We start from the raw sequence: 24,446 nt of genomic DNA on the forward strand, positions 1-24,446 counted from the left end.
GGTGTAAACGTGTGTTTTTATCATAAGACAACAGTCATTTTAATTCCCCTTGAGGACTACATGGACCTGGTCTGATCCTCACTTGATGCTCTGTTGGAGCTTTTTATTATTGCTTCCATTTATTCTTGAGATGAATGGGAACGTTTCCCTGTAACACAAAGGTCAGTGCTGACAACATACACGTTGTTTAGTATCTGATGAGCTCTGTTCTGCTTTTGTGTTCTACTTAAACAAAAACTACAAAAATGATGTAGTAAAATGATAAATAAAAGATGAACGGTAGACAAGATCAAGTCTGTGCAGTAGCATTCTAACATCCATAGTAAGATACAGATATGTGGTCACTGTTGTTTTTAGAAAAACAAATGCTTTGGAGATCCATGGATTAACTTTTGATGATATGGCCTCACTTATGTCCCTCTGCAGGCAATCTATAAGATGGTGTCCTCTGTGATGAAGATGCCTGAGGACGAGTCGACACCTGAGAAGAGGACAGAGAAGATCTTCAGGCAGATGGACACCAACAGAGATGGTAGGCTAACCTCACCTTTATTATTGTTATTTAAGGGTAGTTTCACGTGGATTTAACAGTGGATTAATAGTAAAAAGTGTCCTTAAAGCAGCTTGTTGGTCATTTTGATGTCTGTTCTATACCTGCTATAACTGGATACCTTAAAAGTCCACATTGATTCAGCTAGTAAGAAAAAAAAAACTGTATAAACTTAGTTTATTGGTTGGTTGACTGGTTGATTCCAGTGAAATGGGACACAACATGCATTTAAATTGCAAATGTATGAACAGCTTGTCATTGCCACCTGGTTAGCCTTCCAGCAGCTGTTGTCATTGTACACACCGGCCGGGTTTTTCCACTACAGAGGCACTTGCAAAGCCCTCAAACCTGAAGCAGCAGTTCATTGACAACAGAATTGACACCCGACCTGCAAATCTGGTCATGCACAGCACGCTTCAGGCACACGCAGTTCTACTGTAGATACTCAGAGAGCACATTCATACAGCATAAACACTCCACTGGTAATCCTGAACACACGAGACGGAGAAACAAGATGGGAGTGAGGAACAAGAGGGGGGAGACGACGTAGCAAAAGATGAGTGGGTCGGAAGAGAGAAGAGGAGGGGGAGGAACTGTGAGAAATTGGCAACAGAACAGAGACGTCATTACAAAGAGAGGGGCTCTGACCTAGACATGAAAAACTCACAGGGAGGCGACTCCAGTCTGCCTGTTAAAGGGGTGGACAGGAGCAGGAGGAATTGTCTCAACACTGCCACCTGTTGGCGAGAAGTGTATCTTCGTCAGGATGCACTGAATCGGCTCGTGGACGCTCTGAAGTGTGAGAGCAGTCACAAAGAATCACCAGAGACTGAGCTTGAAATGTGTGTTTTTTTTTGTTATCATCTAAATAAAAGTCTCCAAATCCTCTTACTGGGTTTAATCCAGTCACTGACCCCTCAGGTAAACAGGTACACGGTTATTTGAGGCTTCCACCGCTTCCGTTTTCTCACCATGAGGTAGACTAGTGGCTCGTAGCCTTTTTAGTCACCCCACAGTCCTGTTCGCTGAGCTCAAGCACCCGCTCGTCGACACCACCTGCCATGTTCCAAATGTGTTCATTTTAAAGTGATTTTAAACTGGATACATTTTCAAACATTTGTCCATCGCTCTTGATAACAATTTTAATTGTTTATGTGTTGCTTTTAGCTGTTTTGTTAACTAGTTTTCTACACACTCCCATAGTTAGGCTCAATAAACCAAATGTTTTTAGATCATAATTTCTGTTTATTTGAGCTGCTGCTTACTTTCTCCATGTTCCCCATGGCAACAGAAGCACACCAGGGGGATTCAAGTAAGTTGGGAACCGCTGAGGTCGACTATAAAGCAGTCACATTTTTACAGCAGAATGATTAAACAAGCTAATTAGAAAAAAGATCCAACAGGAGCACATTTAGTGAAGAGCCACTGTAAAATAACCAGTAATTCTGTTAAGTGTCCGTGTAATTACTGTCATTCTCAGAATAGAATGTGTTTCAAGTAACATTATGCTCATTCAGTTCTGTATCTTGTTAAAACAGGGGATCATTTTGTGCTCTACGGAGCAGTTTACTTGTTGTACACTCAATATTTCAGCTCAGGGCCCCACGCTGCTGTGGAACTTCTCTTTTTTTTTACTTTTAAAAGTCAGCTGGTAAAAATTGCATTTTCTGGAGATCTGAATTTGATCTTACACTGCGAAATATGATAAATACATCTAAATGCATTTTGTGCTGTGTGTTTTAGGTAAGCTGTCTCTGGAGGAGTTCATCAAAGGAGCGAAGAGCGACCCCTCCATCGTCCGCCTGTTGCAGTGCGACCCCAGCAGTGCTGGACAGTTCTAGACCCGAGGCATCAACACAACCTGTAAGGCTCACATTCACCTCCATCTGCAGCACGGCTCTAAGCCAAAGCTTCACTTCTCTCAACTTTTTGAAAACAGCAAAGTGTAGAAAGCTCAGTGAGGTTGAGAGTGGGGCTGTGCGATATGACCAAAGCTTCATATCCCAATGTGCGTCATTTCATATCCATGTAGGGATGGATATCACAATATAGCACATCTTCTGTAAAGTCAGTGAATTTTATTGGAATTCAATGAGTTTATATAAATATTCTTTTATTATTCAGAGCCTTTGTGCAAATTTTCAATCAAGTATGTAACAAAATATAAAAGACTTATGTATAAAATCTAAGAAGTTTCCTGTTTGTCAGACTTTTTATACCTAAACAACGTCCATGAGACAGAAGTAGTAGAACGCAAAGCATCGTCCTAATGCCTAAAAGTGTTTCTGTAAGGAGTGCGATTTTCGTCTCTAAACAATAAGATGATATAACATGATACACTTTTTTCTGTCGTCACATAATATATATCGTCATGGCTGAGAGTTACTGGTGCTTTTATAGAAAGTCAGTTTCAGAGAGTCAGTAGGAGGCTGAGCTGCAGCCACAGAAACAAAGGTGTTTCTCCTACGAACAGTCGTGCCTCCTGGGCAGTGAAGATGCTGCTGGAGGGAGGCTATGCAGAGGCTGTGTGCACCTTGCAGGATGTGGGATGGATCATCCACCGTGTCGCTGGCTTTGTGACTATTTGTAGTTCATGGACTGATATTAGAGACTTTGTGGGAGGTGGTCTGTTATGTTGGAGCGGTTTTCGAAGGTGTTGATGCTCTGAAGAAGCCTCTTATTTTCAAAGTGTGTTCCCATGTGTAGGATTTGTCTATTTCTCAAGTACCGTCTTTGCACCTCTTGTAATGAACCCAAGTGTTTTTGAGAAATGTAATCTCCCTCCTAAAGAGTAAACACAGTGTGTGCTGCCTCTCCATGGGTGTGTGTGACACTTTCACAGACTTTATGTCTTGTGATGTCAAAAGGCACGCTGTAGAGTCAGGAAAGGCGTGCTGTGTGGTCTGCTGTGTGCAGTCAGAAGTTAGTGACTCATAAAATTGTAACAACTGGTGTTGTTACAGCCAGTTTCAGAGAGAGTTGGTAGTACGAGTCCTGCTGCTCAAGCAGTGAAGTTTATGCCCCTGGATAAACTTTAATATGTGCTACTTTATAAAGAAGCTTTTAATTTTGTGCATCTCTACATATGTCATATTACCCACCTTTGGCTGGCTGGGACTATGAGAAATCAGTTAATTGAAACAAGTATCAATATATGTTGATGTTTCAATTATCTTACTTGAAAACCGTGTATGAATGCAACAAATGTATTTTTGTTTGTAGAACCACAAAGTTAAAAAGTAGTGGACATCTTATTCCTATTATTGCTCTCTTTCATATTGTGTCATCATTGGAAACTTTGAAGTGCAGCCTGTGATGATAATGACCAACATCACGAACAGCTGTTGTCTCTGCGGTGCTAATCTCGCCTTCATCTGTCTCCTCACAGTGCTTCTTTGGGTGACTCTCGATGCCCTTAACTCTCCACTAAGGAGGAGACTGATGATGAAGAATGACAAGCGGATGACGATGAAGAAGACAGGCCTTCAGTATGCACTGAGGACTTCAAAGATAGGCACAGGAGCCACATCCTCCAGTTTACTCTCCCCCTGAGCTGTTTATCTAACCACCCCCACCCCCCCCCCCCGCAAACCCCAACAAAGACTAAACCTGAAGACTTTCCCAAATCCTCATCAGGTTATCAAACACCACTGATCATAGTTGACCCGGATCCCTCAGTTCTCCTATAGCCGTGTCAGAATACAAAGAAGGTCCACAGTAGGTTGTATATATACAGTATAAACTGGAGTCTCTGTATCAGTGTCTTTGCTTTGCTCTCTGTGCTCCTGGAGGCTCCAGCCGGGGCAACACAGAGCCTCTGTCACTCTAATGTGTATCATAGACAGAGTGTGTGCATGAGACAGCGAGAGAGAGAGAGAGAGAGACAGAGAGAGAGAGAGAGAGAGAGAGGTGTGATGGTGTTGAATAACAGGACAAACTGTAGGTGAGATTATTTAATCTGCAGAGAGGACTTGGTGAAGTTCGTGCTTCACTCAGAATGAGTACTGCTTTCCTCTTTTCTACCGTGAGAATGTGTACGTGTGTTTGTGTATTTTGCAAACTTGATAGACTTTGTTTCATATTTTGTCTTGAGACAAAATTACACAAACCTGTAATATTATGCTACTATGCATATGTGCCCTGATCAGTAGTTTGATTTTGTGAAGTCTCACTGATGTAATGAAGGATGATCCCTTTATCCATCATCTGTTCCAGTGGCTCCTCATACCAGTAAGAATTTGGCGGTGTGTTACAGCGCTCTAGTTTAAGGAGAATAGAAAACTAGTCTTGAAAGTCTTTGAGTACAGTGTAGATACATTAAAGGGCACCTACATTTTTAAAATGAGCTCAGATAGGCCAGATTGCTCAGTTCATAACAAATGTTGTGAAATAATGAAAAAAAAAAAAAGTCTGTTTATTTAAGCTGTTGCGGGATGTCAAGCATGCAAACCAGTTTCTTTTTTAACCTTTACTATGTGGAGAACAAAGACACACTTCTTCACGTTCACTTTTAGATGTTTTTAAATTCCGCATGTTGAATCAGTGGTTGAACAGTTGGGTTCAGGGGTGCAGATACTAAATAACACGTATGCATGTGACTTAATCGCATGTGTGTGTTTTCAGTATGTTTATGGAGTTTATCAGTGGCTAAACGGCCAGTCGCCCTTTTCCAGCTCTGTGCTCGCTTCTGTATGTTAATGTTGTCATCGTTAGTGCTACCAGTAGTCAGTGTTATTGACAGCGTATGGACTGCCAAAGCTGACACATCTAATGGTTCATATGAATAACCCGATGGAGGGAAACAAAGAGGAGCGTTAGGAAGGTCTCCGTGCACAACAGTCTGGTCCTGACACCAAGTCTGAGTACTCTTTTGGTGAAATAGCATGTTCGCAATTTACAGTATTACGTAAAACAAATGACATGTTATTTGTCACAGTCCCAATAATAAAAACACTCCCAATGAATTCAAACAGAAGGATTCGATTGACATTTTTTAAACCTCTTCCTCCCCCTTCTGAATGTAACTGATGGCAGAGCGAAGCCCTTTCAGTTATTGCTTTGTTCTCCAATTAGAAAAAAAAAAGCTTTGAATGTTTTATTTAAAAACTGCTGTTTTTTGTGAAGAATGAAAAAAGATGCAGACAAACAAACCGAGAATCACAACTACTGCTATGATACTGTCACAATGTGTTGCTGTTATTGTATTTCTATGATTTTTTTTTTTTTTTTTTCTGTTTTTTAAAAAACAAACAAAAAAAAAAGCTGAGTCAGGTGTAACTTTTCTGTTGAAACATAAAATAGCATCTTGTGGTCAAGTGCCAAATAAAAACAAAAACAGTATTGTATAAATTTATACTGTACAATTGTTATCTGTTGAACAAAATGTTTGTAATTGTTGCATTTTGTAGGTTTTGTATGGTATCCTGTATTTAGTGACCGCAGTTTTGGAACACAGGATTCTGTTTTTTGGTCAACTTTAAAAGGCAAGAATTAAATTTACAATTTATTGTGTGCAAGCATTAATGTGGTGTCTGGGTAATTGTTTAGTGTTGTGGGTTTAGTGACGGCGTGGCCAATAAAGCTCAGCCTGTGTTAGCTTACTGCAGTTACAGTGCAGTCAGAAAGCATTCAGACCCCTTCACTTTCTTCACATTTTGTAGCGTTGCAGCTTTGTGCTAAAATTTGATTTTTTTCCCTCGTCAAATTGCATCAATACCCCATAATGACAGAGCAAAAACTGGAGTTTAGAAGTGTTTTAGAAATAAAAAAAATTCAAGGTTTCTGCACCTTGATTGGAGTCCACCTGTGGTAAATTCAACTCATTGGACATGACTTGGAGAGGCACCCACTTGTCTGTATAAGGTCTGTGGCGAATAATGCATATCAGAGCAAAAACCAAGCCGTGAGGTCATAGGAACTGAAAATGGATTTTAAAAAAGAATTTAATCTGCATACTGTCTGAAAATGTACTGTGTATTGTATCTGTGTATGTGTTGGCCCATAAGTAAAAAGAAGCATCAGTGCAGAAATGTTTAAGACAGTTTTCAGATAGTTTTTACATAATTTTTACATTGTTTACTATGTGAGAGAGCACTGACTACATTTAATTTCAACTGTAAAATGTCCCACTCAGTACCTGTCTAGGTCTTAAATGTTCATAAAAAAAAAGAATCTAGGGAATCCTTATGTATAAGCATGTATTAAAAAAATGAATAGTTGCTGATGTCATATTTTTCAAACCTTTAAATACCAATATCGTTATTGGCCTCAAAGATCCAGCATGACCGCTTAACTTATGGAAAAGGCTGCGGTTAAACCCAAATAAGAAGTTATTACACATTAAAGGATAACTGCATTTATAAATCTATAAATAGGAATTAAAAGGGATTTTTCATAACCTTGTAACCAAAGTTTTGTTCTTATTAATGGCTTATAATTGATCTAAGAAGCAGTTAGAAGTAGTAGTAACGGATTAAAGTCAAAAAAGCCCATTAATTACAATTACAGCTTTTATGCTGCAAAAACAAATATATTGGAAACTCAAGTGACTGCATATAAAACTATATTTATTGGTTCATTTAAAAGACTGTACATCATGGTGCCTGGAGCAAACGAAGGATACAGAGGCTGTCAGTGAATCAGGTGTAAACACAGGCAGTGAGCAGGAACACAGCAATTAGACTGTTGAGCTTTGATGGTTCGCAGTGGCCTCAGAGAAGGATTGTGTAAATGGATGGACCAGTTGGGCCTAACTAATGTCATAAATACTAATGACTACAGTGTCTTCACGGAGAGGAAAAGCAATAAACACATGCACAGAGGAAGCAAAACAGTTTAACTGCATCCTGGAGACTTGCAGTCTTGGGTCCATAATGGCAGCTCATGTAATTATAGATGCTGAGACACCAGTATGTAATCACAACCTGGGATAACCGTTATTTCACTGGCACTGATCGAAAGCATTTAGTACACAGTAAAAATATAACCAATCAACCAAGAAAGATTAGAGATGGTCAGTTTGACATGAGAGCATTCAAGACACATCTTAAAATAATTATATACACACACACGTAACAATAAGCCATTACCTTGAACTGTTGAGTGCCAGCAAAAGATGCTGCACAGACTTGCTCCTAAGTGAGAGCAAACATTTGATCGAACCGTTTAAAAGCCTCCACTGCTAGAGGAGGTGACAGGCAGAAGGCTCAGAGGAAGTAAACAGTAATACCGGTTGTTAATCCAGTAAGACTACTGTGTACCGTCTTCTTCCTGTGAAACCACAACAAGCTGCCTAAATGTACTGTGGTGACCTGGATTGGGAAAGACATATCTATAAAGAAGTAGCTAGTCAGCCAGGAAATATGAAAGGTTTTCTCCCCTAGGCCACAAATCCAGGCACTTCAATACATTTAAAACTGAACTGATGAAGTTTTAAATCCGTGTTCCCACTACAAGATATCCTCGTACAGCAGGTTGACTAGAAAACAGGTACTCAGCAGGTGGGATTAGTTTAGCCGGTGATCCCTGTAGAAGGAAAGTAGACCCCAATGACGCCTTCCTCAAGGAATACGTTTTACACACAGCTTCAGTGATCGTCTCTGTCTGAGAATATAACTGAATGAAGGCATCAGATCACCGACAGAGTGACACGCAAGGAGTCTGCTGATCTCTCGATAGCCAGGATGAAGGTGTCCTCGTTGGAGTAGTGCTCGATGATGTTGTCATCCACGTTCACCAGGACCCTGAGGAAGAACGAAACGCATGAACAGATGAGAGACAAAGTCACCGGTGAACAAAAGCTTTTTTGAGGTAATTTGCATGTTTTGTTTTGTTTTTTCTGTGGAAAAAGGTTCGGTCAGCATTTAAGGTCCCTAAGGGGATGAATCCTAATGATTTTGGTGATCCTCTGACATGTAGCTCAGAGCACGTCCTTAATGTGGCCGACAGCTCTTCAGTCTTGGGTCAATAGTTTGACTTACTCACCCTTTTTTGCTTCTTTGGTAAATATTGGCCATCTTGTCGACTGGCACTGCATATTTCTCTGAGATCTGTGAAACACAGTGAAGAAATGGTGTCTTTTGAACATGCTGAAGCATTCGGAGGCCGTAGCTAAGGGTCATCATTATTTTTAAAAAATGTACCGGCATCTGCGATGGACTGTGTTTGTCTCATTATTATTAGTTGAGCCTGAAGAAGCTAAAACAACATATTAACACTCACTGCCTCCATCAGCGCTTTGCGGGTTGGGGTTCGCAGCATCAAGGCATCAAACACTTCATCGCTCTCCTTCCTCACATACAGCAGAACTGGTGCGGCATGGAACAGACGTGATGCACGAATTCATTCAGTCAAGTAATAAGATACAACACGGGAAACTATTAATGAGAGAAAAGTGACATTTGCAAACCTTTTCTTTCCACTTCCACTTTGGGCTTTTTAGGCTGAGGGGCACAGACATCTTCATCAGCAGCACTTGACATCCTTTTCATCAAAGCACTCCTGACACACACACACACATCATCCATCATCATCATTTAAAGGGACGACTACTGGATCCCCGCTTTGAATGACTAATTTCAACAACAGGGATGTTGTTTTTTCGTCATCTGTTCAATTTGCTCTGACGTGGGCAGAGTTCAATAATCCCACATCCATTTAACAATCTTTAACCATCAATCCGTGATGTTTTCATCAAAAATGAACCACTCAAGTGAGTTGTTACACAGATGCACCACAGCATGATACTCACCCATCTCTGTTGGCCTCCTCGGTGTTAAAAGCAAACACCTGCAAATGGATCGAGACTGGACAATGAGTGGACTGGACATATCCTGTGTGTGTGTGTGTGTGTGTGTGTGTGAGACAAAGACAAAGAGGGCTCCCTCACCTGCCCCGCTCTCTGCAGGTTTCCAAAGTGGACGTCAGGAATGAAGAGGACAGGCTGGGCGTCCAGGTCTATCATGCTTTTGAGCAGCGTGTTATCGGCCCTCTTGATGGGAGGGACTGGCCCCGAGCTGCCGTTTTTCCCTAACCCAGAGAGAGCGTGAACTCAGCATCTGTTGCCAGGCAACAACTCCAAGTACAGATCTGATGAGGTTTGATTGCATTTGCCTGCTTTTTAGTCTTCTGCTGAGCTCCTCTATTCAATTTCATGCTTCCCTGAAAAGTGCTTTGTAACCTTGTTTCAGTAGATTTTAAATCAAGCTTATTTCTGTACATAAAAACAAGTAATTAATATCATTCGATTCATTATTTCATTAAACCGAATCTTTTTACCTTTCATCCTCTTCCGGAGTTGCTTCTTCTCCTCATCACGAAGCTTCCTCTCAGCGCCCTGCAAAACACGCAAGGGGCTGACTGGGCAGAAAAGGCAGAATATGCTCAAGGACAGCAAATGTAAAGCAAGATGGATCTTTCATCTAAGTCTAAATTATCCGCTCGTCTTTGACTAAACCATCCTCACCTTGTCGCAGAAGACCTTGATCTGAGCGAAGGCCCTGTGAATAGGCCTGCTGCTGCAGCAGTTGTAGCTGTAGGTGTCCATCTGGATCATCAGAGGCATCCCCTTCACGCCCTTCTGAGAGGAGAAGTCTGTGCTCAGACAGTTCACAGAGATAAAGACCTAGGAAGCAAAGAGAAGACACACATCAGTGATTCACAAGCAGGGCTGCTTGTCATGGATACCTGGGAGCACTTCCACAGATGACATGGGGTCAAGACGGGATTAGAAAAAAATAGACTTTATTTAAAGTATCCTCATATTGAGTCGGTGGTGCCACTTTTATTCTTTATTTGGATCCCCAGTATCCACCACTAAGGTAGCAACTGCTCCTTCTCGGGTCCACACACACAAAAACAAAACATAGAACACGTAAAAAAATTATAATAATCTAATTAGCAAGCAAAGAGAGAGATCTAAAGCTTCCTAAAGGTAATGGAGAAATAGTTGATAGTTTAGTTGATAAACTAAAAGTAAGCAATACATACCCAGTTTTTCCCCATTTATTGATAAATGGTTGAAATTATTTCCTGAAAATAATTGCTATTTAGTGTAAGTTGAAACTGTAGTAAAAGATCAATGTTTGAAATAAATATATGGATATAAAAATGTACTTTCTTTTAAATATTACTTATTGAATGGATTAAATAGTTTTACGAAAATTAATGGATAAATGATTAAAATAAATGGCTAAAATTGTTACATAGTTTTTGCCATTAATAAATAGTTCAGTTAAAAAACATCAAGTTTCAAATAAAATGAACACATGTGGAACATGCTGGTGTTTTCAGGGTACTTGTGATCATCAGAGGGCCGTGAGAATCTAACGAAAACTGTACCTGACATATAGGTTGATTTGAATATGAAAAAGACATTAGACATTATTATTACACACATCCCTCGGGGTTGACAGCCAGACCTTTAATCTTGTCAAACAAGGCTTGTGGGACGTGGCACAAGCTTCTCCCCAAGCCGAGACTGAGAAATGCATCATTTTAATTCACTTTTTAGTTGCATGTAATAGCTGGTGATTTAAAGCCGATAATAAAGGGAATACTGCCTTTATTCTGATTTTATTATTTTGACTGTCATCAGTTCAGTTACAGTTAGTGTTTTAGTCGGATGGACCTGATGGAGATCTTTGTTCCCTTGTGAATCTCAACCTGACTCATAAATGGTGCAGTGAGTGAGAGGGTCACAGGGTCATGAGTCACTACAGCAGCAGCCATTCACAGGGCCAGGAGCAACACTCGTGCAAATGTTTCCCACCAACCATCACCGCTCCTTATATTAAATATCAAAATACTAACAAGTAAGTCTCCGGTCTGTAAGAGCACACTTCTGAATGACACTGATTTGGTAGATTTGTGTGCTGAAAATGCTGAATTACCAGTGGTTTATTATTGTTCCAGACCTGTCTGCGCCACAGCTTTTAGATATGTGAGGCCTCACTCCAACATCACTAAATAATGTAGTAAGGCAGAGCTACTGATCTGCTGTCATGCTGAGCTGCTGAATTTTTTAAAAGCTTGCGAGAGAACAAAACAAAAAAAACAGAATTCACAAAATCTCATCCAATTTGTCGTGCACATTTTAAACCATGAAGAGTAGGCCACAAAACAATACTACTAATACTTAGTTACATGATGGAACAGATTCCCATGATTAATGATGACACCTGTTTATTGCCAAAGCATCTAAAACCAACATCCTGATGAATTTTCCAGTTAAACAGGACCAACAGCCTGAGCAACAGGTCGGCAGAGACGGATAACGGTAAAGATTCCTCACTGTGGCTCAACAGCAATTTTCCCACTACGCGGCATCAACAGCATCGTGTCTGAACCTGCAAAGGTGAGGGCTCATTGCTGGAAAGGCCTGGAGCACAAATGAGCCTCCTACACACCTCCACAAATTCACACCTCCACAGAACCAAGCCATTTAAATTTCTCCAGAAGCACCGAACTCCTTGTGTGTGTGCGTGTGCGTGTGCGTCTGTGTGTGTGTGTGTGTGTATGTAGGAGGTTTGTTGTTTTCCACGTACTGCATGTATGAGCATTCAAATACCTTCCTAAAAAGAGAAAAGTTCACGAGGGCTCTGCTAAGTGGCTGTTCAGTGCCATACGCTCAGCTGGGAACAAACAAACACAAAAACACCACCGTGCTGCAGGAAGCAGCTCATATCTCCCTTACCTAACACATTTCACACTATTCCTCATTACAATGAGGATGATGATTGTTGCCTAGTAACAGCAGAGCCATGCCAAAACCCCAAAACAAAACTGATCATTTACACCTAAAATAACAATTTTGTACGTCAGCCCGTCAGAGCCTGATTGGACATCCAATTATGTTCGGAAACCAACATTTCTAAGTGGCACAATGCGAAAGCAGCGACATGTGAGGCCACATATCTCCTCACAATAAGAGGGGTGGTGCTTCTCAACATCCTCCACCAGCAGGCTCTGGTCCTGTGTGGAGGCTGAGGAGGGGAGGGGGGGACGGGACAGTCACTGTGCAGCAGCAAGGCTGATAATGATCATCTGGTTTGTATCAGGCAGCATATCCACACATTCACATTCACAAATCAACAAAACCAGAGGGAACCTGCTGGAAACCAAGCATCCAATATTATATATTAAACAGAATACTGATGACAATCAGACAATCAGTACTGATGACAATCAGTATCCTGGGGAACGTTTCTTTCACCCTTCAGTTTAAGAGAAATGCAGAGATTTTGGTCAGAAAAAGGGACATGTTAGGTTTTTTTTTCTCCTTTTCGCTGAAGGGAGGGTGGTCTGACGTTTTTCTCAACATATATTTATATTTCATTCAGCCTTCACTTGTCAGCTTCATTGAAAAAAAAATAGAAATAAAAGGATATAATAGTTACAAATGACAGCTTTAATGTGTGAATTTCCCACACCAGTCTCAATCAAACAGGGCCAACATGTCAGTGGGAGATTCAGCCAGTGGCACTAGATGGACATTCATGACACGATAAATGAAAAGACGTGGTCGTTCACCAGTCAAAGAGGGTCTATTGAAGATAAACTATCACCTTGTATTATGAGAACGGGCCTGTCAATCAAGCTGCAGAAACCCCTGCTCTAAAGCTGGAAGCTGTGCATGCACATTTCTCCAACTACTGATGATGATACCTGAAAGTATGTCTGAGATGTAGTTTCTTTCTGTTTACACAAAATTAACAGTGTATTCTCAAAATACTGGTACGTACTGGGTCCTGGTGGTCAGGTGTACAACATGTCTGCAGAAAAATAATTACACCACCACCTAAACACACTAAAACCAATTACAGTGAAGGGCAGGGTTATTCCAAACAGTAAATATTTATCCACAACCCCACAAAGCTGCAATTACCTCTCTGACAATGAGGCTGTTTGTGAACTTCTTATTACATTTGAGCTAAATGGGAGCCACAGCCTCAATCTCCTGAGCCCAAAACGCCCCGAGGGAGGGCTACTGCTGTATGTGTTTATGTGTTGCTCGCAATTAGTCTTTATCCAACTGACCACCTTTACAAAAGGTGAAATCCGAGCAGCTCCTTTCAGGGTCTGTTGCCGTGTGCCAGGCATGTCTGCAATCCCAAATCCTGACCCAACACAAAGCAAAAGACTCTGTCATGGAGGACAAAGGGGCTGGGGGGGGGATTGATGCGGGGGCCTGGCATATGCTCTGCTAACTATTCTGAAACCCTGAGGTGTCAACAGTCCACTGACACAAACAGCTGAGTGTAGCCACAGAGTCTCTACAGATTAAGAGTCCTCCAGACAGAAACTTGTGGTTTCATTGAGCAATCTTTCTGGCAAGTAGCTACAAGTTTTGTACAACCCCCAAAAAAAACCCAAAAAGCGTTGTTGTGGGTGTTGAAGTGAAGTTAAGATGATAAATAGTGAAGTAACCAGTTTTACTTGCAGATCAAATGTTTCTTGCTTTAATTTAAACAAGCAGATTCACCTTGGCTTCTTCACTGACGTCCCATGTGAAGGAGACAGCGTTGTAGGCGATTTCCTCCACATTCCCAATCGTGCTGAAGCTCTCCTTATAGTCGGCTGCGTGCACAGAGAAGAGAGAATACAGAGAATGTTGTTTCAGTTTGGTGTCACTGCCAATTTTGACATTTCGGGACACTTTCCAAACTTGTGACAAAATCTCTCTTCAGTAAAAGTAAAGAGGTGTTGGCAGCACAATGTACTTAAGTTACAAAGTAAAAACACATTTAATAGATCGTTAATTCTGATGCATCATTGCACAAGTATATCTTATTGGTTTAGCGGGTCAAAGTGCAACTCATTTACATTTTTATATACTTTTCAGTAGTTTAGTCCAGTGATTCCAAACCCGGAGGTCAGCGCCCTCCAAGACGTTACAAAATTAATCTGAGGTGTTGTGAGATCTTCATGAGGTTTGGAAAGAGGAAAAAAACAAAGCTCTACTATACAAATTTGTTTTTTGAACTTTACCCTAATCTTTGCTTTTCTGGGGAAACTTTACCTCTGGGCCTTGAATATTTAACTTAAATGAAACAAACTGGAATTGTTAACATAGTATCATAGATACTAAGTCTTTATGTGGTCACAAGCCAAAATGGTTGGAAAAACTGTTCTAATCTTTAACGTGTTTTTCCACCACTGTTAAGCTGCAATATGACTGTCAAATGTATCTGTTCACACCAGAGACTGTATATGGTTTACACTCATTTTGAAGTTTATCTCACAAACGGTATCGATGTCATAATCTAGCATCTTGTCACACATTTTGCCAATAAATCAAGTTCCAAATGAAGGTAAAAATTCCCACAAGAGTCTGCATTAGGGCAGGGATTTCACCGTGGTACTGGCATGAACTTGCAAAAGACTAAACCACCACCAGTGTCTGACGTCTCCGCTTCATTCCTTTGAATTTTCAACCACAGGCTGAGGCCTGTCCCTCGCTGATCGCACAGGATATGGCCTCAGTCCAGGCCCCCACCTATTTCTACTGTTAACGTCTATGCAAATGCAGACCCATTGGCTGTCTCTTTACGGTGCTTCTGTGGGAATCCAGGATTGACAGTTATTCAAATTGCGTCAGGTTTCTCCTCAGGGTATCCAGCAGGATTCTCCTGGAGGCTCCTGCAGGTTTGCCACCTGCTTACTCTCTTTTTACCTTGTGGTTCTGTGGAGCTTGGGTGTCACAATATCTATTATCTAAATATGATATTCAACACCAGAATGTGTGTGTGCCATTTTCTATGAGGGTCTATTTCCCATCTGTTTGACTTATAAACCCCTTCAGGCCTGTCAGTAAGGAGGATCACAATATTCATCATACCAATGTCCAGGACTCTCTGCTTAGCCGTGTGCTGGCGCGAGTGCCAGTATTTCCAATTCTTCAGCTGCTCATCCCTGCACTTGTCTTCCCCGAAGACAACCATGATGACACTCTGAAGTGGAAGCAAAGATACACAAAATATATTAAAATATAATCAGGATGGCACTTAATCTAAAACAAATATGACATTTCTAAGTGTAATCAGGCTTCCCACTCACCGACAATAAACAAACTTTGAAAGCCTCAACCTCTAAATCTACACTCTCCCCTCCCTCACCTGTACAATACTGTCCTGCTGCAGCTCACAGCCTCCCGTGGTGCATTTCTCACCACTGGATGGGCTCCCATCAGGCCCGTGTGACGGTGTCGGTCCACTCACCCGCACTCTGCCTCTGGGCTGATGTAGGGAGGATGTGAGGACGGCCTTCGACAGTGTCAAAGCGTAGAACTGGCCCCGGTTCAGGTAGACCATGGGTCCGTCTCCCTGCCGCGGCCGCAGCGACATGCTGGCCTCCAGACGGTACTGGAACCTGGAACTGTGAGAACAGAAACATGTGTGCAGACTTATCTTCTCTGACTCAAGAACAAACCATATTTTTGTATATAAACAAGTAAAATTTGCACAAATTGTGTCAACATTTTAATTGGAGCAAGTTTGTATTAAGTCACAACTGAAAATAGTCCCCACCAAACACAATCTAACTCTTGTTGGTGGTGTTTGCTAAAACATACAGAAATTACTTGGTCTTTTGAAAGAAATGAAACTATGTATTTGTGACCCAGGTTAAAGGAGATCTTGAGCTTTCCATCTTCAGTAGGAATGATTTAGCTTGAGGCTGAGAGCCACAGAAAGGCCGGGGAAGTCATAAAGTGACAGACAGAGTTTTGTCTTTTCATGGGATGTGTCTACAATAACAATAATAAAGAATATTAAAGCCTTATCCTTGAACACCTGATAAATACTTGAGCATCAGAACATGGTGTGCACACATGAAACCAGAGTAAATCTCTTTGATTTATACAGTCTGTGTGTTTTAATGACTTGGCTTATCTGTGAATGTGGTCTTACGCTGGTAGGCTGTACTGGAACTCATCAGCTTCAGACACCGGACTTCTGTCGTACATCTGTTAAAAAAGACAATATATAAAAAAACAATCCCACAAATGTGATCCAAAACAAGAGACACCTCCTCCACCTCACCAAATAACAAATCCCACCTCTTCTTCTGCAGCGTCCTCATACGTGCTGTCCGGAGTGCTTCTCTGTTCATCTTTCAAATACACAGTGGGGGGAAAATCGTACTGGTTCTGCTCATAAAGCATCCTCATCTGCACTCTGGGTTCTTCCTGGCAGGAACGTTCAGAACAGGACACTCCCATGGACGCCTGGCCCTCTGTTTTGACCAGAGGCAGAGCCTCCCCACCTCCCCCTTTATCGTCTCCTCCTCTGGTGTCTCCTGTGAGGCAGGCAGCTCCATACTTGGAGCCCTGAGGGTCTGTAGTGGTGCTGTTGTTTAGAGAGAGATTGACAGGCATGGATCTGAGAGCCTCAAGATGGTGATGAAGTATGCCCAAGCTGCCGTAGTTATCAGACCCAATATCCGAGGAATCTGTGGGTTTAACCCCGCTGGAGGCATATCTCCTCTCTCTGGGAACCTGACAGGGTTAAAGCAAATACAAAACAAAGAGAGTCTGTAACAAATCAAACATGTCATGTGAAAAAGCTCTTATCTATGTTATTGTTATTCTGTCTGGAGCGTCATGCTTCCCACACCTTGTAGTAGTCATACAGCAGCCCCAGCGCTGCTGCACTGTCCTCGTCTCCATTGATGCTCATCATGGCCTTAGTGGCAGCAGTCAGCGGGTTCTCCAGGTAGTTCTTCCAAGCCTCATCCTCGCTGCTGAACACCGTGCGTGAGGGCACCGCCACTTCGTTTGGGACAACCACCACCACCCTTTTACTAAGCCGACGGAGGGACAATGGGGAGAGACAATAGGCCGTGTTGTTATTGCAAAGCCAATCTGTCATTAACAGAAGCCACAACTGACAAACCACCAAGTCTGCCGCAGGCTGTTTCTCACCAAACTTCAAACTAACTGTCCGCTCCATGTGCAGTGTGTTTACGATAGTTCACCTCTGAGGGAAAACTGCTTGTATATCACATTAAAACAAAAATAAATAAATAAATGTACAGCTTCTGCTCTGAAAATGTCAAGCACACAGGAGTTATTTTTAAAATATGTATTTTCCAAGACATTCAGGGAGGCTGCCAAGAAGAGACACTGCATGTAAGATCTCAGTTTTTGAACATTTACATGGTTTTGATATTCAGTTAAGCGAAATCTGTATCAATATTCATAGCACACATAAAAACAGACATGTTTAGCCTTATTTCAGTGAATCACAATAACACAAAAATCACTATAATCTTACCATTATATTTATTTTATTCATTCCTGCAGTGTGCATCATAGCATTTAGGGCCTTGTGTCTCCAGCACCACTACTTGATAGAAACTACTCTTTATCAAAAATATTTTGATGTTACAGGAATTAACCATTGAAATTATGTGTTTTTAATGAGATTACAGAGGCTCTGAGGTATGTGTGCAAAGACCAAAGACACAAAAGATATTAAAATATTTTAAGCAGTGTAAAAATAAAAAATAAAACGACATGAAATTCTGACAGATATTATTACCAGTGATATTGAGTCTCTCTCTTACCTGTCCAGGTCCATGTTGCCTCCAGGACTCTGTGCTGGTTTCTAGGACTTGTTTGAGAAACTGGACTTTCTAGTTGGAGCAGGTGAGATGGTGAAAAGGCGGCGGGCGAGAGGCTGGCTGTGTTTAACCTCTCAGTCAAAAGAGCCAATAAAAATCACATTAAATGTATCCCAGTGTCTTTTTTGTCAGGTAAAATTTGAGCCTAACCTGACATATAGTTTTTGGGTAAAAAAAGGCTAGATTCCTTGCACGGGCCAGGTTTCTGTCCTGTTTGGTGAAGCTGGAAAATTAAGAGATTGGTTCTGCAGCATGTGAAAAAACAGAATAAACAAGGAAATGAAAGCGGCCTTGCTGATTGGTTGGGTGTTTCCACACAGGTGGCACAGCCGTCCTCCCATTGGCCAATTAGGAGGAACCTGGAAAGGTGGGAAAGGTGAGCGCGCCGATGTTAAATAGTTTTAGTTTTCGTTTCTTCTGACACTGGTGCTGTATATTGTGCTCTGAGTCTGTTGCACAGGATGATAAAACACTCCTCTCTCTCAGTTTGCCCACATTTTAAGGGACATTTGTATTCTGTTATATATCGATAAAAAAGTGGCAGATCAATCAGAGGTAAATTAAGTGACTTTACTGATACGATCCTCTCCCCTCTCCCCTGATGACGTGACTACACATGATTAATATAACCACACAATACAAAATAAAGAATTATAGTTTTAAAGCTTGTATTATACCGGCTAATAATACGCCAGAGATAATATAATCTCTTAATAATTACTATACTGCAGTATGTTAATATACAGTAGGAGGGTATTGTGGCTGGTCTGAGTAAACATGGCTTTATTGTCGTCTGTACCGTGACATCTTGTGGTCGGCATTTAATTTTGCACCTTGCAGACAGAAAATGTTTCTCATATGTGGAATCCACATGTGTGTTTATCGTCCCGTGTTATTTTTTTTTTTTTTAGAAATATTGATTTTAAATCTAAAGGGCGGATTTACGTTAATAAGCTTTGGTACGTTTGTATTTGGGTGTTTTTATTTTCACTGAGTGGCCTTGAAGGTTTAGGAACTGGTGCTGCCTTTAAGGACTGTCAGAAGATTCACCACCACTGTTCACATCCACACAAAACTGCCAACTGTTGGAATGTCTCTGCCTCGACACGCCGACAAAACTTGAAGGCAGCATTTCTGAGCATGCGCATTAGCGAGGACAAACCACTGGAAGTGGCGGAAGGTCCAGAGGACTTAACTTAGCTTTTCTTGAATTTTATATTAGTGGCTATATTCACTAATACATCCATTTTCATTGGTAAGGCATTTAAAATGGCTGTTGTGACTCATAATGCCTAAAAACTATCAAAATTCCTATTTTCTGTTTGTATTCCTCCATGTTGTTCGACCTAGCTAACCTAGCAATAGCAACCGGCTAACGCTAACAGAATGCTTGTCTCCTACTTTCAATCGGCTTTTTATATTGATTTATATTGTATTTATGCTATAAATCTGCTTAAGGATGTCAGTGCTGTGTTGTCAAGACTCTTAGGACTCTTAAACTAAACTTCCTAACACTGGCTAAACCAGTCTCCTCAGATAACGTTAGCTAAGGTTAGTTAGCCGTGTGAGAGCAGTGCATGGCGGAGACTGACCTCACATCCACCACAGTGCTCATGGGTGGATGAAATTTGTAACGTGACAGGCTGCAGGTAGATGAACATAACGTTACAAGCTCAGAGAGTCATTGTTACTCCTTTCCAATACGCACTGTTGTGATGATTTTGGGGATTGATAGACCCATTATTAGTCCCTCCTTCGTCACTATCAGTCACAAACAAAGTTCATATAACCAAAGCACTGACCTACTTCTGACAGTCTGTCTAACAACTCTGAATGTCTGTAGTCTCATTTTCTTAGGGGAAATTTCCCAGTTAATTGCCTCATCCCTGTGACCCAAAAAGCGGCAATTAACCTCGATCTTAAAGATGTTCCACAGCCGCTGCTGTCTTGCACATTTTGAAGTCTATTGATCGCATAAGACGGCTGTCTTCAACTTCTTTATCAGCAGGGTTGCTTCACCTGAAGCCTCTGCTGGTGTAACTACTTCTTGTTTCCACTTTGTGCATCTCTCAGTTGCATCATACTTTACAATTTCCTTTTCATTTCCTTCTCAGAAGTCTTTTTTTTTTTTTTTTTTTTTGCAAGCTACATCTTTCTCAGTTTATGGCTCATCACCCTCTTCGTGGTGTTGTGTATAAAATCTTCAGGTCCAGCATCAGATATGGCCCGTGGGCACCAGAAGTTCCAGTCCCAGCAGAAAAATGCCAAAAAACAGGCAGACATCAAGAAGAGCAAAGGCCATGACCAGAAGGCAGCAGCTAAGGCAGCTTTAGTATACACGTGCACGGTGTGTCGGGTAAGAGCGTAGGCAGAAGATAAAATTATTAATTTATGAGCTTGGTATTATTTAACCATGAAGTTGAGATGGGACTCAGTAGGTGGGTGGTAGGCAAAGGAGCCACATGTCTTCCAGTGCTGAGATACACTGAATTGCCTTTTTTTGTGCAATTTTGTATCAAAGAGGCTGTAGCGTAAGTATGATTCAGGCATGTGTTCCTAATGAACTGTCCCTCTGTGTTGACATACTGCTACCAAGCTTGCAGCTCTTCTTTTAAGTATTGATATGATTAAAATTTTAAGATCCATCAAAATCTCATTACACAGTCCCTGTAGTCTTTTGGGGACTATTCGAGCCTGTCTGACGGTCACATCCTCTTCAGTGATAATCTAGATGCATGTTGCAGGTATGAAAATGGGCAGTAAGCCAAGTGCTTCGTGAACTCTTCTGCACATTCCTTGGATTCCTACCTCCACCGCTGTCTGTGTTCGCCACTGAAATTGCACTGATCGTCTCTGTTGGCAGCGATGAAGGAACAAATATACGCCATCTCTTCATCGCTGCTTCTCTTTCTCTCTACATTTTTTTTAATTGAACACTTATCAAGAAAGGTGGCTACCTATATGTTGGCTGTAAATGCAATGCTTCAGTTGCCTCCCCTTGTCAAGTACTCTTGTGTGCCAGCGGTTACTGCCATCTTTACACTTCATCCATAAAGGTAGTTGCTCTGAACGTCTGTGTAAGTTTGTATAAGTTGACATTTTCTATGTGGTGTACGATGTGTCTTTTGATATCCATCTTCATGCAGTCAATGTACGTGGGTCATCTGATTTTATGAGTATATACAGTAAATAAGCAAGAATCAGCTGGATGCCTAGTATATTTATAGCATTTCTATTGGTGTGCTTTTCAGATAATGTCTGTTTGAATGTATATTTTCTAATTTTTCACTTTTTTTCTGTCTCACACTCTCTCAGACACAAATGCCTGACCCAAAGACCTTCAAGCAGCACTTTGAAAGCAAGCATCCAAAGTCCCCAATGCCCCCAGAGCTGGTCGACGTGGAGGCGTAACAGAATCACCTCTCTTTCAGTAAGACAGTTGGGGCTGATTCAGGACAGGCCTCTACATTTTGCAATGTTTCAGATAAAATCTCTTCAGTACTGCAATTATTCCTCATGCTGCTTAATTCGGTAATTGATAGAAAGGTGTTTTATGCAGGGCAGGCAAGCAAGAGCTGACTCGGTATAAAACAGAAGGTCAGCACACAGCAGACGACTACCATCTCTTGGCTTGTGCTTAAACAAATCACAGTTTCCTCCTTTGATTGTATGCAGTATTTCTATCTGATCATTTCAAAATGTTGCGTTCATAAGACCAGCTTGTCCTACCACCATTACACCGTCTCAGGGCTCCCACTGTTTCAAGACAGGCTTTGAATTTAGAAGAAAATATGAATTGGCACTGGCTCAACTGAACAAAGTTGATGTTTGAAGTCACCTGCATCTAAATCCAATGTACTATGAAATCCATTATGAATTTTTGACTGAATCTAATTTGTGATGCACCAGAGTTGGGTTCATTATTATAGTTTATTCAAAAAGGACTTTGGAGTCCATATTATGCTTCAGAACCACTAATGTCTTATTTTGAGTAGATTCAGATTTACTTCCAATCTGCACTGATTTTTTTCCCTTCCCTTTCCTAGAAAATTAAAAAAATTTCAAGACAAGTCTAGTTTTTGTTGATATGAAGAATATATGAAACACTTTGTGCTACACGGGTACTGAAATTGTGCATTTTCCTCTCAGATTGTCATGAAACATCTAGTTCATGTCCACTGTGTAACTTTCTCACATGCAAAAGAGTTGTAAAAGGCGACCAGAGAGGGCACTGCAAGTCTACTTAGAGAAAACCTTTCCATGACACAGTTTCTGCAACTTCTCTTTTCATAGAGCAATGTGATGACTGCATAAAACATTCATAACATCTTTCACCCTGTGAGAGTGGGCAGATGAGTGAATGAGGGCAAAAGTTTGCACTAGGTGTTGTATACGGTAACGCTAATTAGTTACTCCTATCCTCCCCATTTTGTCACTGTCATACATTGTGGCACAGTTGTGTGCACCACTGTAGTGTTTGAGAATGATTTAGTTCATCACTATTGTATTTTGCAGTGGAACCTGTCTCACACTGTCATTTCAGTGGCATAAGTGAAACCGATCCCTCGTGCAGCCTCACACTGTCATCCTGCGTTATCCCGTCATGATGGTGCAAAAGTATTTCACCTCTGAACCTGCATTAAAAGTCTGAACTACATTGTACACTGTAAGTTAGCTTTGGTTCTTACTTTTTGTATTAGTTTCTTTTCACAGCATGCTAACAGAGAATTAATTTATAGAAAGGAACTATTTTCAATACATCTGGACCTACTGGTCATTAACCACTGACATTGTATCACTGTGCTAAAGTCTGGGCTGACAACCAGCCATGTTTTTTTACTTTTGTAATAATCATATCTTTGTCCGCAATGTTATGTATAGCCTTTTAATAAAGGTGTTACTTTTATACGAACCACTACTAAGCTGTGTCTTTTTTTGATCATTTAGAAGTTTCCACCTGAATAGTTTGTGTGTTTGTGTGTGTGTGTTTTGTTTCATGGCCTAATGAGCTTCCACCTGCTCCATAGGTTATTATTGTAATGCTAATTCAGACCGTACCAGGTTGAAACTAATGTGTGCTATAGTTACTGTGAAACCCTTTCAATCACTTTCATGTATCACAGTGGATACTAATCTGCACCATCTACAAACTGTGCAATGAAGGTGGAAATTAATCAGTATAATAAATCACAATTCCTCTCCTCCTCCTGCTCTTTCAGTCCTTTCAGTTTGTGCTGGACCCCATAAATTTTATCTCAGTAATTTTATTTTTATTAGCCTCTCAGTTTATACCCTGGTGAGAGCACAAGAGCCCTCTTAGCAGCTGCTCGTCCACTCGGTTTATGATCAAACCAACTCTATATTTAAGAGTGAGAAATGTAGCATGAAGGTAATAATGAATCAATGCAGCAGTGGGAATGTTACAAGAACTGACAAACACCAATAATGTTGATCATACTTTTGATCTATTTATGCCCAACATCCCGTCGGTTGTTTTAGAAGACCTTTGTTGTCCAAATATACACACTCCATTGCCAGTTCATCAGGTTAACTGTTAAAGAGTAGTGTAGATTCAACTGTGTGGCTGTTGTGGAGGATGTAGTTTGTGGTGCTGTTGAACCGCGCTGCCTTATGCAGGGAGGTGTTAATTAGCCGACCCTCACTGATGCAGAGTGTACAAAATAATAACACAGTACAGTTCAACAGCTCTGCGAAGTACATCCTCCAAAATGACCCTACAGTTGAATCTACACCTCTCTGAAACAGTTTCAACAAAAACTGAACACAATAACCCTCATGAAGGGAGGATTTATTGCAGGGTTGTTACATGAGACTGCATTGTCTTTAGCTAGGTGTATGTATCAGGTTTTGTGTATAATCTTACACATTTGGAACATGCTTGGTTTTAACTATCATGTTTTCAAGGTTTGGAAAAGGCTTGAATTCAAATATAGTCCATTTCAACATTTTCAACATAATCTGGTTTTCAAACAAAGTAAATATGAACAGCTTGCACAGAAAAGACCACCAATGTATTTGTCACAAATGAATCACATAGAATCTTTGCTAATGTGGGTATAAAGGGAATTATGTAGTTCAATTCTTATAATTGTGGTTATTGTAGCAATTGATGTGATAATAAAGGCTTCAGGAGTGTGAAAGTCTTTTTTAGGTATCTGGAAAATGCTTGAAAAGTGCTTGAATTTTACTGTTCATGTTATCTTTATATATATGCACCCATTAAAGAACAGTGAAGGAAGTTGCACTTAGACTTTCT

General features: G+C 40.9%; 3 protein-coding genes across 6 annotated transcripts in view; 2 read left to right on the forward strand and 1 right to left on the reverse strand.

The window, feature by feature from the left end:
- The window catches only part of ncalda (neurocalcin delta a), a 60,768-nt gene extending 54,987 nt beyond the window's left edge, over positions 1-5,781 (forward strand). For both annotated transcript variants that reach the window (XM_070835027.1, XM_070835026.1), the window contains exons 3-5: positions 427-532; positions 2,294-2,413; positions 3,939-5,781. In XM_070835027.1, coding sequence (XP_070691128.1) covers positions 427-532; positions 2,294-2,391 — 204 coding nt within the window. In that variant the 3' untranslated portion in view covers positions 2,392-2,413; positions 3,939-5,781. The remainder of the gene's footprint in view (positions 1-426; positions 533-2,293; positions 2,414-3,938) is intronic.
- Positions 5,782-7,095: 1,314 nt separating this feature from the next.
- LOC139205072 (grainyhead-like protein 2 homolog) lies at positions 7,096-18,211 on the reverse strand. 2 transcript variants are annotated; one of them, XM_070835162.1, is made up of 15 exons: positions 18,113-18,211; positions 17,161-17,347; positions 16,605-17,042; positions 16,456-16,511; positions 15,766-15,922; positions 15,387-15,498; positions 14,031-14,125; positions 10,014-10,172; positions 9,827-9,884; positions 9,438-9,577; positions 9,300-9,337; positions 8,958-9,049; positions 8,771-8,856; positions 8,534-8,598; positions 7,096-8,292 (listed from the first exon to the last, which is right to left on the reverse strand). In XM_070835162.1, exons 1-15 carry the CDS (start codon positions 18,124-18,126, stop codon positions 8,178-8,180), a joined length of 1,812 nt encoding a protein of 603 aa, XP_070691263.1. In that variant the 5' UTR covers positions 18,127-18,211; the 3' UTR covers positions 7,096-8,177. The 2 variants fall into 2 exon arrangements, with proteins under 2 accessions (XP_070691263.1, XP_070691262.1); XM_070835161.1 differs by having other exon boundaries at positions 15,664-15,922.
- A 1,108-nt stretch (positions 18,212-19,319) lies between these two features.
- On the forward strand, positions 19,320-23,081 carry LOC139205107 (zinc finger protein 706). 2 transcript variants are annotated; one of them, XM_070835211.1, is made up of 3 exons: positions 19,320-19,424; positions 20,377-20,525; positions 21,485-23,081. In XM_070835211.1, exons 2-3 carry the CDS (start codon positions 20,391-20,393, stop codon positions 21,578-21,580), a joined length of 231 nt encoding a protein of 76 aa, XP_070691312.1. In that variant the 5' UTR covers positions 19,320-19,424; positions 20,377-20,390; the 3' UTR covers positions 21,581-23,081. The 2 variants fall into 2 exon arrangements, with proteins under 2 accessions (XP_070691312.1, XP_070691311.1); XM_070835210.1 differs by lacking the exon at positions 19,320-19,424 and having other exon boundaries at positions 20,327-20,525.
- The last annotated feature ends 1,365 nt before the right edge of the window (positions 23,082-24,446 follow it).

The sequence above is a fragment of the Pempheris klunzingeri genome, chromosome 8 (assembly GCF_042242105.1).
Source record: "Pempheris klunzingeri isolate RE-2024b chromosome 8, fPemKlu1.hap1, whole genome shotgun sequence".
Lineage (NCBI taxonomy): Eukaryota > Metazoa > Chordata > Actinopteri > Acropomatiformes > Pempheridae > Pempheris > Pempheris klunzingeri.